The 17,726-nt window shown below is 37.6% G+C and overlaps 3 protein-coding genes across 7 annotated transcripts; all 3 read left to right on the forward strand.

Moving 5' to 3' along the window:
• Window positions 1-1,618: 1,618 nt before the first annotated feature.
• Window positions 1,619-3,374, forward strand: rasd2b (RASD family member 2b). The gene is made up of 2 exons (XM_028017703.1): window positions 1,619-2,320; window positions 2,481-3,374. The coding sequence occupies exons 1-2, from the start codon at window positions 1,729-1,731 to the stop codon at window positions 3,020-3,022; spliced, it is 1,134 nt and encodes a 377-aa protein (XP_027873504.1). The 5' UTR covers window positions 1,619-1,728; the 3' UTR covers window positions 3,023-3,374.
• Window positions 3,375-3,613: 239 nt separating this feature from the next.
• LOC114144641 (GTPase IMAP family member 4-like) lies at window positions 3,614-11,925 on the forward strand. 4 transcript variants are annotated; one of them, XM_028017697.1, is made up of 4 exons: window positions 3,614-3,644; window positions 3,837-3,900; window positions 9,546-9,656; window positions 10,285-11,925. In XM_028017697.1, the coding sequence occupies exons 2-4, from the start codon at window positions 3,867-3,869 to the stop codon at window positions 11,166-11,168; spliced, it is 1,029 nt and encodes a 342-aa protein (XP_027873498.1). In that variant the 5' UTR covers window positions 3,614-3,644; window positions 3,837-3,866; the 3' UTR covers window positions 11,169-11,925. The 4 variants fall into 4 exon arrangements, with proteins under 4 accessions (XP_027873498.1, XP_027873499.1, XP_027873497.1 ...); XM_028017698.1 differs by having other exon boundaries at window positions 3,625-3,703; XM_028017696.1 differs by lacking the exons at window positions 3,614-3,644; window positions 3,837-3,900 and adding exons at window positions 4,045-4,209; window positions 4,335-4,378.
• LOC114144658 (GTPase IMAP family member 4-like) lies at window positions 6,825-16,088 on the forward strand. Of its 2 annotated transcripts, none has more exons than XM_028017725.1 (3): window positions 6,825-8,869; window positions 14,327-14,461; window positions 14,841-16,088. In XM_028017725.1, exons 2-3 carry the CDS (start codon window positions 14,368-14,370, stop codon window positions 15,719-15,721), a joined length of 975 nt encoding a protein of 324 aa, XP_027873526.1. In that variant the 5' UTR covers window positions 6,825-8,869; window positions 14,327-14,367; the 3' UTR covers window positions 15,722-16,088. The 2 variants fall into 2 exon arrangements, with proteins under 2 accessions (XP_027873526.1, XP_027873528.1); XM_028017727.1 differs by lacking the exon at window positions 6,825-8,869 and adding an exon at window positions 12,253-12,657.
• Window positions 16,089-17,726: the final 1,638 nt, after the last annotated feature.

A 17,726-nucleotide genomic window follows, 5' to 3' on the forward strand; every position in this document is an offset into this window, starting at 1 on the left:
GCAGCAACTTCCTCTTCATTTTTTTCCTCTATTTCTTTTTTCTTTTCTTTTATCCTCTGCGTTTGTTTCTTTCTTTGTAATGGAGCAGCTATTTATGCCGTTTTAAAAAAACGTTTTCATTATTAATGTTTCATTTAATTTCGGATAAAGGAGCACTTTAAATGATGAAAGGTATAAAAACATTAAAGTAAAATGTAATTGACAACATTGATTGATGGATTGATTGATTGATTGATTGATTTTCATTGGTCATGATACGTTTTGTTCATTTACCCAATATTATCTGTCATACGTTTCAAAAGATGCAACTTTTATTTTCGAATGTAAACGCTTGGATATCAGTACATTTTACATAGAATTAACAGCTATTCCGAATATAATGCTCTAATATTTTATTAATTCGTTAATTTTAAGTTTAGTGATCAAAATCGGTTTGCAGTATAGCTGTTTGAATATTTATTTACTATTAATATTGTTTTACAGCTACTGCATATGAACGTCTTCCAACACTGCGAGTCCTACACACTGAAGACAACGACGGGACAAACGCTGCTTCAATGCAAGATGATAGTTTGTTATAACATAAGTTCGTAAAGGCTCAGTGGCACAAAAATATGATTTATAAATTCTTTAATGACTGTGTATGAAATACTCCGAAACAACTGAAACAATTTTGCACGCGATAACATATATTTTCATTCCAAATTTCAACATTTTATTTTGGGATTGTTTCAATTCCATAAATTGACAACATAGTTACAATTATATCCCTATAAATGAGTGAATATAAACAATTACCATGAATTAAATATTAGATATTCATTGGAACGCGACAAAAAAAAAAAAAAAACAAAAAAAAAAACACCAACAGACAAAGGGAAATATAACGTTATGGGAAAATTTTAGCATTTCAAAGATCAAAATGAAAATAATCAATATAAGCAACATTATTACAAAATAACAAAGTAAGGCAAAAGAAGCATTTTTTCCCCCAAATCAATTTCTTTCAAAATAAAGGAATTTATTGAAACTTTATCAAAAACTGTGTCTCAGGTGAATTTTTGGTTAAAACGAGATTATTCTTCTTCTTCATTCAGTCAAGTTACTCGCTGTGAACAGAGTATCCATTACTTTGGTAACACTTTATTTGAGTGAATAAGGCTGTCATGACACCGTCATAAACATGACATAACGCCTGCCATGAACATGAATGAGTCTTCATGAATATTTATGACTATTGACTTTTAATACAAAGTTGACATTATTCAAAATGTCTTCAGTACGACAACTTGACATTAACCAAGAAATCACGATCTGACATAAATTTGTTACAAAAGTATTACTGATTAAACTTTAGCTTTAATAACATAAAGCTACTTAATTTTTAAAGTTTAATCAGCAATACTTTTATAAAAAAATTATGTCAGATCATGATTTCTTGGTTTATTATTATTATTATTATTATTATTATACAGAAAGATTAACGTTAGAAACAGGACAATTATGTTAGTACATCACATTCAATGTGTCCTGCTCCCTGCTCAGTGCTATCCTGTTTTTTTTCTGTCAGCATGACGCGGACGAATCCCTCCCGGGGCTGAGGAGCGAGTATATAAAGGCAGCTGACATCAGCAAACACACACAGAGAACTGAGGAATCCCAGCCTCATCTGTGATTCTGTCCGCTTTTCGGCTGCGCAAAAAAAAAAAAAAAAAAGCGCCAGTAGCGATGGAAATGGGAAGCATTTCCACTGGCGCCCCGACCAGCTCCGTTTCTGCGCGGCACCAGCTCAAATGTGCCGAAAAAGAAACGCACCTGCAGGAGAACAATGACGGACAATGCTCTGGTCTCTCCAAGGTCTGGCTGGCTTACAAACACGCGTCGCAGCAGCTGAGTTCGTCTGGAATCAAAGCGGGCTTAGGTCTGCTTAAAGTAGCCACGTCTCAGTGGAAAGAGGAGAAGAAGACAGGCGGCGCAAAGAACAGCCATCCCGCCAAGAGATCCTCGTTGGATCAGCTAACAGATTTAGTCTTTCACGGCCCGACCCGTCGCAGCGGTCTGCAGCACCGACCGGACCCTCTTTACCTCACCAAGCCGCAGAACTGTAAACGCATCGTAGTTCTCGGTGCGCCGCGGGTTGGTAAGACCGCCATCCTCAGAAGATACCTCCGGGACGGGTTTGTGGAGGAGTACAGTCCGACCTCTGAGGATTTCCTTAGGAAGTTATTTTGCATCCGCGGGGAGACCTACCAAATAGACATCCTGGACGCGTCCAGGGAGAGGGATTTCCCGGCCAAGCGGCGACTCTCCATTCTCACTGGTGCGCATTGTCTCAGTATGCAAAAGTAGCTTAAACAATGTGAAACTTACAGACAAATTAGGGTGAATGTTACAACTGCTTGCGCAATTTGTTATCTGCACAATGCGTACAATTAACTAAACAACTTCGAATTGTTTATTTTATTTTGTCATTTCCACAGGAGATATTTTCCTACTCGTCTTCAGCCTCGACGACAGGAGCTCTTTCGAGGAGGTGTGCAACCTGCGAGAGGAGATTTTGGCCGCTAAATCCAAGCTCACCAAGTCCTCGGTGCCGGGGCATTGCGCACAGCCGCGGGTCCCGCTCGTGGTCTGCGCCAACAAAGCGGACCTTGACTCCCAGAGAGGGATTTCACGCGCGGAAGTGCTCACAGCACTCGGCGGTGACTGCACGTATTTTGAAACATCTGCGAAGGACAGCACCAACCTCGACAAAGTCTTCGAGACCCTGGCGAAGCGGGGCGGCCTTCCGACGGAAACGGGTCCGTTTCAGCACCGCAAAGTGTCCCTCCGGTCGTACCAGGCCCTGCGGACGGACCGGGCGGCGTGGAAGGGTGGAAAGGTGGAGAGGCGAGATGATCCCTGTGGCACCCTGTACCCACTGGCCCGTCGGCCGAGCTTCACCACAGATCTTCGGCAGATCATTGGGCCACGGAAGGGAACAAAACCGGGCCAAGGACTGGAGAAATGTCAAATTCAGTAAAGGACTGAGAGCGATTACATCAAACTCCAGTCCTCAAGGGCCGCAGTCCTGCAACTTTTAGATGTGCCTCTGCTGCACCTCACCTGAATAGAATAATTAGGTCATTAAGGCTCTGGAGAACTGATCTACACAAGGAGGAGGCAATTAAGCCATTTCATTCCAGTGTTTTGTACCTGTGGCGCAAAAACTGCAGGACAGCGGCCCTGGAGGACTAGAGTTTGACACCTGTGGATTACAACAACGCATGAGCACTTTTCTTCTCGAAGAAATGTCAATAAATGATCACTTTGACTTTTTAAAATCAAAATGATTAAAAATAAATAAATTATTTTTAATAAAATAAAGCGTGTTTATTATCTTTTGACAAAGAAGATTGCAGCAATTGACATCATAGTGTAACAACTTTAGAAAGTGTGCTTTTATTTTTTATTATTATAATGTTTGAAATTTCACCAAATTCTGATTAACACTGAAAAAGCCTATTTTTTTGGTTATATTTTAAGAATTTTATTATTTTACTTATTTTGATAAGCACTAGTACCTGTACTGTCACTTTAAGAGTCACTTTATGACATCAGTACTGTGTACTACCTTCAGTTGGCGCTAGGCTACCTGGGAAGAGGTAGGAAACTTTCTTTGCTTTTGATTAAGCTCGCGTTTTATGAAATATGTAAAATAATTGTAAGTACATGCAGCTGTGAATGTTTGTTACAATACATACAGAGGAGTATTCTTTTTGACAAGTTAAGAACATTTTTCTTAAAGATATTGTTATTAGTTAGTCACAGGGTTTCTCCATGTGCTTGTCTGCTAGGGGAAATCCGACACCTGTGAATGGAAGAGCATGTTAAAGGGCATTTTTATTTCCATTTGTGCAGGTTGGTTCTGTTGTTCTACAATGTTTAAGCTGGTTGTATTAAGGGCACAAAACATTCAGAGTTTTTTTTATTTTACAAGAAATATACCTTTTTTATTGTGAATTTATTTACAAGAACAATAGTACTGTACTACCTTCAGTTGGCGCTAGTCTGCCTGGGAAGAGGGGAATTCCGACTGAATGAGTGGAAGAGCTGCATGTTAAAGGGCATTTTTATTTCCATTTGTGCAGGCCTCTGCCAGCAACCTGCGTTAAAGAACAACCAGCAACTCCTGTGGTCTGACTCCCTTCATCAACCGAACACATCAAGGTTAACCGACTGTATAACACTGGGTTATCAGTAAAGAACACTAATAGTATACACCATTTCTATCTATCTATCTATCTATCTATCTATCTATCTATCTATCTATCTATCTATTTCTTTCTTTCTAGAAGGACACTGTGGGAGGCTGTTGACTCAGGAACGTGGCACCTTGGTTTGTTCAGCCTTACATAACCTGCTTTCAGAAATCTATTAGGCGGCTGCAGCTCTGTGTTTTCCCGCCTACTTGCTTTTTCCTCTTCCTGTGTGTGTGTGGGTGTGTGTGTGTGTGTGTTTGTTTTTAGTGCGTAATAACTGAATCGTGATTGTCAGAAATCCCACACACCTTCAGCACTTGCATAAAAGCAGGGTTTCCCAGCTGGCAAATACCTACTAATTCTCAGATCTGACAGGAGACCCCATGAATACATTTGTTTACATTTTGTTCCGTTCATCTTTTCGTTTATTTATTTATTTACTTGTTTATTTGTAAGGAAACCTTCAAAAAAAGGATGCTTGGTATGTATAATCACAACAGGGAAAGAAGGGGGAAAATTAGATCCTAATATGGAGAAACATTTCATACAACTATCATTCTAAATAGGGTTATTTGTAATTGCGGATAAAAGTTCTGTTTTTGTCAGAGGGTCAAAGGATATGTTTCCATGGGTACTGCTTTGGAGTCCTCTTAGTAACACACAATAAATCTCCACGGTACAATATTCACGGTTGCTTCTTATATCACTTAAGCATCGCCCACTCCTTTTCGTCTCAGGTAATATTTGTTGGAAAAATAAAATCTGAATTGCTTCTGCTTTGTCAACTGAAAAAAAGAGAGATGAAATAATGCTCAAATAATCTAATTTAATAATTACAGCACACTGTTACTGCCTGGGTGCCATTATGCTTTACACAAATGAAAATTGGGTATTGTTATAATGGAGTGAGTCATCACTTCTGAAAGGCTCAGAGCAATGTTAGAGATAAGGCTAGAGAGATGCTGAGAGATGATTGGAAACACACCAATAAAACCATTATTTGACCAGAGAGAACAGCTAACAGAAGGTTATTGTTGAAGTGCAGATTCTGACCATATCCTTCAGAGGGCTTGGGCAGTGAATGCATCATCTGCAGCCACTCATTCTTAGTCTTCACACGCAGCCTCGTCTGAGTCAAGCACAGCACAGCTCATAAGCCTGTGTGGATGTTAGATCTATGGTCATCACTTCCACTGTCTATATGAGGCTTGTCTATGTTCATATTTAGGATATTCATACATATAAAACGGAGGGTGAACAAGTTACTGCGATTGTAAACTCTCAGCACTTATTTTCAGATTTGAAATGTGGGATCTCATTCAAATTTGAAATGAATTCCCTTTAATTCTGGTGTTGAATGTATGGAACAAGCACAGTGTGAGTATTAATTCAGCACTTTAGGGGGAGATTTACAAAGCGTTCAAGACGGTGCATAAATGACAACACAGTGGTTTAAAGTAGAGTCATTTTAATATTCAATTTGTAAAAAAGTTCTAGAGTCTTTTAGAATATGCTGATTTTATTTTTTGTTATTATTTTATCAGTTTAAAACAGGGACAATGTACAATAAACACTAACCTCAAGAGGAAAGATGCACTGTATCAGGTTGTAGCTCTGGTGCTAATTTCCACCTGGAGTTCCCAACCCAGCTGGGTATTTATTTATATTTTTCTTTTTAATAAGAAATGCATAAAAACAGCCGGACACTATTCAGTAAATATAATTCACAATTAAAAAGCCATCAAATATAAAGTCCAACAGCATTCAAACAAAACTCCTATGATCCATACTGAGCAGGACATCACATTTACCAACATTTCCAAATGTAGCAATATGTGGTTTAATGCTGTATGGGCAAATACACTTAACCTAAGCCATCTAGGCATACTTTGCAATATCATAGTACTGTCAATAGGAAGATAATCACCTCCATGTCATCTTGAAGTATTCCATATAAAAGCAGTCCTGACTGTGGCATTAAATGTTTTATACTTGGTCAACATTTCTTTATTGAAAACTGAGTTTTGGGTTTTCATTAGCTGGAGGCTATAACCTTTAAAATTAATAAAAATTCTGTTGGTAATATACTATATCTTTCTCTGTGTGTAAGTAATCTATATATGCATTACACTTCAAATTTTATTTACCGAAAAAAATGAACTTTTTGAAAAAGTTCCAACCCATAAAGATGTACCAGGACATAAACTGCAAGCCTAAGATCAATAATTAATCATAGTTTGTTTGTTTTTTTTAGCCTCTGGAACAAACAAGGTTGAGATTTCTTCTCTACAGCAAGGTGCCACGTGCGTAAAGTTTAAATTACAGAAAACTGCAGCTGTTTTCATTTCACTGAAGCCCACACAGCCGTGCTGCACGTGCAGTGGCTCCCTCTTTGTCTGAGCAATCACTGCCAGCACATTCATAGCAAAACACTTGAACAGATGCTCCAGCCTCTGCCTACAGGTGAAGAGGATTCACATCCCTGTTGTCTTCTCTTTATCCTTGAAACACAAACACACACACGCACACTCCCCCACACGCCCACACACACACACGCACGCCCAACTCTGCACACACACACACACACACACACACACGCACACACCCCCACACCCCCACACACATAGCCTTACCCTAAATTCAACCATTACCAGTACATGTCTAAACCTAAACCTAATCTAAACTTAATTTAACTCAACCTTAGTCCTAACCTCTAACCCCCAAACAGCTCTTCAACATATGGGGCCCAGACTTTGAGTCCCATAAGGACCAGTGGGTCCCATATGGACCTAAGCCCTCCAGCCTATGAAAATTCAGGTTTCTTTGCCAGACCTAGAAATTATGCATCTTCACCTGGAGAGCCGAAGACATAATACAATTTAGTTTGATTGTTATTTATACCTACTTATTTTATGTTTTTAGTTTTTTTACAAACAGTTATCTCTTTAAAGTCAAACAAAAAAAGATACATATAATTTTATCTTGAACAGGAGGGAAAAGTTGCTAAAGATAATTTTATGAACCATACAGCTACATCTGATATTTTTTCATCTCATGTTAGTAATTTTCTCTAACATTCAGGTTATGTCCAAAAGCAGAGTAAAAAACCCACTTCTGTTGAATTTCGCATCCACTTCTCTGTCGTGTAAAAAGAACATATAAGCTTAAAGAGTTTCCACAGTGACTCATGTTACCTTTCAATCAAGGCAAGGACACATTTTTTTCAGCTGCAGTACAAATAGAGCAAAACTGAACAGAAAACAAACCCTGTTCTCCAGCTGGTTTGGTTGTCATCAAGACTTTTCAGGAGCTTCCATGAATTCAATCATAAGGTGGAAACGTCAGCAAGACGGCACCTTATGTGTTTAACGCTGTGTTTGTTGACAGACCAACAATCAGCCAGTAATTCACAGGAGCTCAGTGAGACCATGCTGCAGAGATAAAATCTGGGCTGCAATGCTGTCACGCAACTGCAGCTGTGCTCAGAAGTTTACATACGACTGCAGTATTTCCTTTTGTTTTTGTTCGAATTTAATACTTTTTTAACAGACTATAGGAGTGCTGATGCAAAACATTTCTTCAATTAGTTATTGGTTGCATTAAGCTATTTATTATCAAACAGTAATTGCCCTGAACCATTATAACAATAGAAACAAACCAAATGACCCTGATCAGAGGTTTGTTTTTAATGTTTTAATGTAAAGACTCCGTTCTTGTAAGATGTTGCCTTCATGTGTCGCGTGTTTGAGACTTTCCCAAAGTGTTTTGGTGATATTAAGGTCAGGAGACAGAGATAGTTACTCCAGAACCTTCACGTTTTCCTGCTATCACAAGTGTTAACATTTTAAAAAGTAATCTTCACCCAACAGTTAACAAAACAAAAAAAAAAAGGCGAGCAAATGGGCTGGAAAGTGGCTATGCTTCTTCAGGACCACTAGAGGGCAATGCGTGCTCACAAAGTTGCATGCTGGAGCAGGTTGAGGCTTTTCTCTGTTTCCTCAAGAGTTAAAATGTCTGGTTTCTTTATTTGCATTTCTTGTTACGTTCCAAAACTTTGCGCATATTGCAGGAAATATCTAGAAGCAGCTCTGTTGCAGTGAACCAGAACACAGTGCAATTAATTATTGCGTTGCAGTGAAATAATTTGGGAATAAGGAGGAGAAAGGTAAAGAGTAATACCCAATCTAAATAGACCGATACAGTCTTGTGAAAAAAAGTGTGTGTCCAAATTTCTCCTCAAACCATAATTCAGGAAACGGCTGCCTCAACGGACCAGGAAGAATACCAGTGTGAGGTGACAGTCACTTAGGGTCTTCAGGAAGCTTTACTTAGAAAAACAGAAAATATAGTGTCTACTCAGGTTTTCATGTAAATCACTGACACAAATTGCTGCACCATTCTCAGATAAAGCTCAAGTTTTAATTGAGAAGCAGTACAATTGTAGAGACCAAGATTTCTTGTCTTTATCTGGGGTATATGCAGGGTAGTGACGTGGAATGTTAAGTTTCAGTTTTGCTTTTGCGTTGTCGCGAATGTTTGGTGTAACAAACATTTAGTCCCAAACTAAACATGTCTCTTTGTTTAGTCTGGGACATTTCAGCGATCCGAAGCCACTGAAGCCTGTCGTGGTATGCTATATGATATTCTCAGCTTTTTATTTGTCTGTGCTAAATAGACTGAGTGGTAGGTTGGTATTTTGATGTCTTGTTTTTGGTGGAGGGAAACTGATAAGGAACAAATATTGTGCAAGGAAAGACACTTATACCGGATAAGATGATATAAGAAAGTTTAGGAAATCAAAGACCTTACTGATTTTCTGCAGCTGGTCACCATTTACATTGTAGTCAAGTAACAGTGTCTGTAGAAAAGGTTTTCATATTTATCTTGGTGAACTGCAAACACAGAGGCAGCAACTGTACTTGATCTGGATGTGCTTTTATTTCTTATTATGTCAGTTTTGGTCTTCCATATATTTACCTATATGTATTTCATAAAATTTGTTCTTTCCTACCTTTTCCACTCTGCATTTATACAAGACTTTAATCCAAAGGCAAACATTTTACTTTCTTAATATATAAGATCATCTAAAACAGATAGGAAATTTAAATATTCCTTTAGCAGAGCAATAACACCAACAAACATGATAAACCGTTTCAGTTTCCCAGCCAAGAGTGGGTTTTGCCCATGATGTGGGCAAAAAACTTTGTTCTTTCAATACAGGCCTGAAGAGCATTTTGAAATGCCAAGTTTCAAATGTCTAATTAATCACAGTTTAATTAGACCTTGTGTTTTGTGTTTTGACAGAAACTTGTGATCCTGTGATGTTAGACGGGAAGGCTTGGAACCGAGCTTGCTTCCACCTTTTGGTGTTTGCATTATGTGGAGTCATGGCTCACTGCCAGTCTCAAAGCAAAGGTGAGATTAAAATGACACACTGTGTTTAACCTGAACAGAATGAAGCACCAATCATTTTTACAACACAAATAAGTTAGGTTGTATTAACACTGGAAAATCCATTTTTCCACTTGTTTGGTCTGGACACAAAGCAGACTTTAATGAACGGTCCTTTGTCAACAAACCCACACAGGTGACAATCATTGATCCTGGGGCAGGACAGAGAACCCATACAACAAATCTTTGCTTAAATGTTGCAGAGGTCAAGACTGTTCAACAGAAATCCATATAATACTTTTTGATGTACGAAAGCATTTGCGACTTCATCAAAGGAATGCGAAATTGCTGTTTTTTGTGAAGTGACACAATGATTTAAAGATTGAACAAGTAGTTTTGAGCATTTCAACTCTGTTCTGAGACATGCAACATGGTCACTGAAAAAACTATAATACCTCAAAGGAAAGGCATCAACATAACAAACAGCAAAGATCGTTGACACCAAACATTTTTATGTGACTTTATGTGATTCACTTTGTGTATTGATGTGTCTTCCAAAAAATATATGAAGATGTTTTGTTCATATTCATTGGTAAAAAAAAAAGTATCTTGTAACATTAACAACTGGAGAATTTTCTGAATCTTTTCTCAGGCTTTTCAAAGCAGCAGACTCTCTTTTTGGTTGGAAAAACTGGCTCTGGAAAGAGTGCATCAGGAAACACCATCTTGGGCCACTCTGTGTTTAGAGAAGACGCCTCGGCTGAGTCGGTGACAAAAACCTGTGAGAAACGAGAACGACTGGAAGGAGACAGGAACATCGTGGTGATCGACTCCCCGGGAATATTTGACACAGATAAAACACAAGTGCAACTCAAAGAAGACATTGAGCAGTGTGTTAAGCTGTCAGTTCCTGGGCCTCATGCTTTTTTGTTAGTTATAAACTTAAAGTCGAGATTCACAAAAGAGGAAAAGGACACTGTGAAGTGGATCCAGGATAACTTTGGCTCTGCTGCTGCTACTTACACCATAGTCCTGTTCACTCATGCTGACTTGTTGAGAGGTAAATCTGTTGAGGACTATGTGGCAGAAAGCAAACAACTACAAACTCTAATACATCAATGTGGAGGAAGATACCACTCGTTAATCAATGGGCAGAGTTCAGACAGAAAACAGGTCACAGAACTTCTGGATAAAATAGATGAAATGGTTCAAATAAATGGGGGAGACCATTACACCAACAGTATGTACTACAAGGCCCAGAGGGAACTGGAGGAGGAAGAGGTAAGAGCATGGTGGGAGGAAGAAGAGAGAAAAAGACAGGCAGAGAGGGAAAGGTGTACAAATGAATATGAAAGAGAGAGACAGAAGGATAGAGAGAAGAGGGAGAGAGATGAAAAGTTCCGTTTTAGGTGTAAACTATTAAGTCTTACTGCCAAGGGATTGATGATGACAAACAATTTCTACCTTGTGAAAATAGGAGGTGCTGTTGATTTCTTTGTTGCTGACTGTGAACTCATAGGCTCTGTATTTTCTTAAAGCAGTAGAAAATGTGTCTAAATGAACCAATATATATTGATCACTTGGTGAACACAACGGTGCATGTTTAACAGTAATCGTGCTGGTAACACTGGTAGCTGACGATATCTAATTTACAGAATACAGACACATAAAATCCACCCCTTGCATGTGTATAGTCAATATGAACAATTCAGGCTCTGTGTTTTGGGTTTTTCCTTCTTAGTTGTTCATTTTTAATTAATATTATTTTGTGCATATGAACACAAGTTTCATCAACGTTACACAGCACTGCTCTTAGTTATCCCGACACAACTCGTGCACAGTTTATGCTCTTCTTCATCTCAGTCAGAAATGTGCCAAACTTGTCATTAAACTGGTGAACATGTTTCAGTCTCTGCAGAACTGTTTATTTATACTTTCTTAATTTTTTAAAAATCTGACCACCGTCGTAATCTTTTGTTATCGTCTCTATGAGTAATTGATAAAATTATAACATTTCATGTGAGAAATTTTACATATGAAAGCTGAAAATAATATTACATTTGTATCAAGTGGCTTCCTAAAAATGGGGTAAGTTTCTTCTTAGCAACAACTTTCAAAAACAATGTACTATTTTCTTTCAATGCATTGTTTCTTTCCATTTTATGGGTTTAATCTAAGCTGGAGTGACAGTGTCTTTGTTATAGAAATCCCAAATGATTGATGTCAGTTTTGTTGCATTGTTTTAAGACATTCTCATTTGAATTTGCTTCTTCCTACATTTCCTATACAATTAAACATTTTCATTCTTCCAGATTCAATTTATTTAAATATATTATTTTCTGTTTTTATTTTATTACTACACATTGAACATCTGTATGTATCTGTATAAAGAGGAATAAGAACCCCACAACACATTTTTTAATATTCTATAAACATGTTTTGAGTTGATGTAAACCTTTCCCATTAGCTTATCCGTTTATTTAAGATTTATTTCTCCATTTGTGGCATTTATTTTAATGGTAATCTGACAGGAAACAAATGGGGGAAGACATACTGGAAAGGCAGGAAGGATAGGAGTCCAACTTAGAACGGCCTCATATAAGGTCTATAGCCTCTGTCCATGAGTCGCCCGCTCTAACCACTGTGCCAGCCGACTCACCTCACTAAGTTAATTTTAAGCAAAAATACCACAACAACATATTTATTCAAGAATTCTGAATGAAGGTCTATGATATCAACTAGTGTATTTATTTAAAACAGAAAAAGTAGCAATTATTCCAACTCTTGCTAATACAGGGTATTGTTGTTGGTTTTATTTCTAAATAAATGTCTAGCCAACTTGGTAGTGGTTTTAAAACTGTGTAAGCAGAAAATGAAACATTTTTCTCTTTAGCTCACACATTGACCAACACCTCCGCAAGCCTGCTTGAAGACTTTAAGAGGTCTTCAAGCAGATTAGAAGACCTCTCCCCAATTTCCATCATCTGCTCCTGACCAGCATAATTGACTCAAATATTGTGCAACAGTAAGTCTGTTTTGGCTGTCAATTATTGCATAGAGCAATGATTAATAAACTATTTAGTTATCTAAAATGTACCATGCTGGGGCACCACCTGGCAAAAATCACTCTCAGGTATTGCTTATAAGTACCTGTGTGATAAACCGTATAGGTTTTAAAATAATAATAGATGAAGGCATGAATCCAGCACTGGTGTTCTTTGAACACCAAGACGCAACACATGTATGAAATAAACACAGACAACATCTCTCCACTCTATGAGTTTAGAAACAAAAATAATTTAACCTTAAATACTTCAGTCAACAAAGTCACTAAGCTAGTTACACACAGCTTAACTATTGAGTAAAAGATGAGATAGAATGATGAAACTAAAGTGCAAAAGGTTAAAAACTGTAAAAATTTAAAATGAAGAATAAAATAAATAAAAGCATGCAATGATCTTGCAGTTCAGTGTATACTGTCAATGCTTAGAAACCAGGTTTGTAGAGAAATTTGAAAATGAAGTGAAATTAGTTTTCAACTAGATTAGTTTTGACATAATATTCTTGAATTCCTCATGCAGCATTACCAGAAATGTGTACAGCACAAAGCATAAAGTAACCCACTTTTGTTAACTTTTGTTACATTTTTGTTAGTGTGGCCGAATTGTACCTAAATTAAGATTAGCTTAAACAACTGCCTCAACGGACCAGGAAGAATACCAGTGTTAGATGATTGTCACTTACTAAGGCGTAACTACAGTAGGTCTCAGGTTTACTTAGAAACAAGCAGGAAACATACTGTCTACTCAGGATTTCATGTGTAAATCACTACAAAAAATCAACTAAATTTTGCTGCTGCTGCGCCATTCTCAAGTTTTATTTGAGAAGCGGTAGAAACCGAGTTTTCTTTGTGATTGTCTGACCCAAATAAGCACGGTGATAAGCTGTAGAGCTTATCAGACAAATACGCTCTACAGACAGGTCAGACAGGTAGTGGAATGTTAAGTTTCAATTTTGGCTTCGCGAGATCGCGCTTGTCTGGTGTAAGATTTTCATTTCTCTCTGCTTTAGTCTGGGACATTTCAGCTGTCGTGGTATGCTATATGATATTCTCAGCTTTCTATTCATCTGTGCTAAATAGACTGAGTGGTAGGTTGGTATTTTGATGTCTTGTTTTTGGTGGAGGGAAACTGATAAGGAACAAATATTGTGCAAGGAAAGACACTTATACCAGATAAGAAGATATAAGAAAGTTTAGTAAATTAAAGACTTTACTCATTTTCTGCAGCTGGTCACCATTTACATTATAGTCAAGTAACAGTTTCTGTAGAAAAGGGTTTCATATTTATCTTGGTGAACTGCAACACAGAGGCAGCAACTGTATTAGATCTGGATTTTAGTTTTATACACGTGAGCAAGAATGCAAACATCCAGCAAACGTAATGAGTTTGTTGATTGAAGTATTTAACTTTAAGGTTAAATTTTTGTTACTAAACTCATGTATTGGAGAGATGTTGTCTGTTTATTTCATACATGTGTTGTGTCTTACTGTTCAGAGAACACCAGTGCTGGATTGTTTCACTTTCCCAGTACAGCCCATGACGTGTCCTATTTTTATGCAGGCCTGAAAAGCGTTTTGCTATGTCATCAATTTTTAAAGGTCTAATTAAATTGTGATTGTGTTCAATTTACAGTTTTATATAACCGTGTTTTGACAGAAACTGGTGATCCTGTGATGGTAGACGGGAAGGCTTGGAACCGAGCTTGCTTCCACCTTTTGGTGTTTGCATTATGTGGAGTCATGGCTCACTGCCAGTCTCAAAGCAAAGGTGAGATTAAAATGACACACTGTGTTTAACCTGAACAGAATGAAGCAGGATTTTAATACAGAGTAAGAGACAGTTGTTTAAAGTAATTTCTAAACTCCATTCCTTCACATGGATAAAAAACAAAACAAAACGATAATAACATGGTCTTTCTTTGAATTTTGATGTTTAAAATGTTAACATAACACCTGCTGGTGCAGAATAAGTAATGCATATGTTCATCTAAAACAATTATATTGTGAAAATATGTTTTAATAACATATTTCAGAATGTGAAGCTCATAAACATGCAGTAGACTGCTGGTACAGATATTGTTTACTTACATAGCTAAAAAGCATACTGTAACATTAACAACTGGAGAATTTTCTGAATCTTTTCTCAGGCTTTTCAAAGCAGCAGACTCTCTTTTTGGTTGGAAAAACTGGCTCTGGAAAGAGTGCATCAGGAAACACCATCTTGGGCCACTCTGTGTTTAGAGAAGACGCCTCGGCTGAGTCGGTGACAAAAACCTGTGAGAGACGAGAACGACTGGAAGGAGACAGGAACATCGTGGTGATCGACTCCCCTGGAATATTTGACACAGATAAAACACAAGTACAACTCAAAGAAGACATTGAGCAGTGTGTTAAGCTGTCAGTTCCTGGGCCTCATGCTTTTCTGTTAGTGATAAACTTAAAGTCGAGATTCACAAAAGAGGAAAAGGACACTGTGAAGTGGATCCAGGATAACTTTGGCTCTGCTGCTGCTACTTACACCATAGTCCTGTTCACTCATGCTGACTTGTTGAGAGGTAAATCTGTTGAGGACTATGTGGCAGAAAGCAAACAACTACAAACTCTAATACATCAATGTGGAGGAAGATACCACTCGTTAATCAATGGGCAGAGTTCAGACAGAAAACAGGTAACAGAACTTCTGCATAAAATAGATGAAATGGTTCAAATAAATGGGGGACATCACTACACCAACAGTATGTACTACAAGGCCCAGAGGGAACTGGAGGAGGAAGAGTTTAGAGCATGGAGGCAGGAATATGAGAGGAGAAAGGCAGAAAATAAAAGGTGTGAAGAAGAGGAACGAGGGGAAAGAGAGAAGAGGGAGAGAGATGAAAAACGTACTTCTTTGTGTAATGTAATAAATTTTGGTTCCAAAGTAATTTTGTTTCTTTTGGGAAATCCCTACGTTATTGCAGCAGACACTGCACTTGATCTTTTTGTAGACAAATGTGACATCATTAACTATTTGAAGGACTGGGAACTGTAACAAAATGAGACAACATATCACAACAATGCACAACGATGAATGAACTGTTTAATCAGGACACTGGTAGACAACAGTTCCTAATCTACAGAAAACGAGGACATGTAATCAAATCCTGGGACTTTTATTTTCTATATCTGAATAATTCAGGCTTTGTTTTGGTTTTCACCTTGGATTTTCTTACTATTTTGTGCATGTGAACACTTTTTTTTAACATAACACATCACTGCTCTTATAACCTGACACAAGCAATGCACAGTAGATATTTATTTTCCTCACAGAAAAAACATGTTCAACAACTTAAGACAGGTTTGGCACATGTCTTTTGATAATTCGTCACTTAATTATAAATACTGGTACCTGCAAATGCTAAAACAAAAGTCCAACTGTCAGGATTGACTGTATGTAACCATTGTGTTTTCCTTCAGTTAATCGTTTTAAGATCATGTGATGAAAAAAACATTCCTGTTGTAATCAAGTGGCTGTATTTGAATTCAAAACGATCGACTTTTCTTGATGTTTCTTAGTTTTGTTTCAAGGTTTTTTATTTTTCGTTTTAAGGGTTCAATCTGAAAGGACAATTCCTATGTTTTAAAAATCTGGAGTGGTTTGCATCAGTTTTACTGCATTTCGTTTAATTCAATGGTTTTTCTTTTAATAAATGCTTACTTGAATATGCTTCTTACATTTCCTTTTAATTTAATCATTTTCTGATTTCAGGCAGAAGCAATGAAGCTTTCCTGCTCTTTGCTTTGCCCAGCGGTTCATTACTTGATGCTTCATTCATTACTCACAAAAGTGACATCTGCTGCTGGAACTGGAACAGCCTTGTGATTCAGATAGGTCATACTTAAAAAAAAAATAGTATGCGATATTGTCACAATGTTTTTGTCAAACTCTTACTTAGTAGCAGAAGAGTCAATTAAATCCTATTAAACTGTCATCTTTTGTAGTTATTAAAAAGATGATTCTATCTCTGTCAAATCTCTGATTTGACAATAAAGAGATTTGATATTATGTCTTGCAAGTGCAGTGCTTGTGGGGCACACAGTATTCTTTGTGTTTGGACTTGCTTCCTGACAAACATTTCTTTTTTCTTTTTCTTGGATTTCTAATTGGCTCTGATCCCTCTACACGCAGAATTGTACTCTTGCAACAGCCCTAAGTCTGTTTCTGCTGTGTAGGACTGATATATATTTGGTAATCAGGGCCGGCCGTCATGGGGCCCTAAGTGAAATTTGGTTGTGGGGCCCTTTATTTCTGCTAACAATGTGGACCGGCTGGAATCAACTGTTAAACTATTGGGTCATTCACACACCTGCTATAAACTTACTGCATCTCTTATAGTCCTGTTTACATTACAACCTATGCATGTATAATACAGGATACATTTATCGGCCAGTTGATTTCTGGGCGCTGATGTCCTTAATTTTGGGGGATCGTAATCGGCCGATACTTACATGTGAAGCCAATCTTAGCCACTGATCTTATTTTCGTCAGCAAAGGTTTAAAAATCAGCCTCTGTTCTCTTCTGCTCTATAGTGAGACGTTTGACTGACAGACCGGCCCACCAGGTCATGTCTGCATGTTTACAGTTACTAATATTCACCCCACTGTTGCCAAATCACTGACTTTCTTGCTATATTTAGTGACATTACAGACAAAAAAAATGGTATTGGCCAAAATCAAAATGGGCAGGTCAAGATTTTTAAAGATCAATAACTGGGCATCGGTGCAGCTCTACACACATATTTATGACATTCTTTGATTAAATAACTTTCTCTTAAGCGTTACTCCAATAGCTAAAAATGTAATATACACAAGATGAGTTTTTCGCCCCTGAGAATGTGGATCGGTACCCGGTTGAGTATCTGAGCCTTCAAATGATTTTAACAGAAGTTTCACATAACTTAGAAGTTTATGTAAAAATAATATTTGTTTTAGCCACATAAATGCTCAGCAGCAAACAGCATATTACCAACTACAGCTTAGAGCAGCTCATTGATAT

This window comes from Xiphophorus couchianus, chromosome 5, assembly GCF_001444195.1.
Source record: "Xiphophorus couchianus chromosome 5, X_couchianus-1.0, whole genome shotgun sequence".
In the NCBI taxonomy this organism is placed as follows: domain Eukaryota; kingdom Metazoa; phylum Chordata; class Actinopteri; order Cyprinodontiformes; family Poeciliidae; genus Xiphophorus; species Xiphophorus couchianus.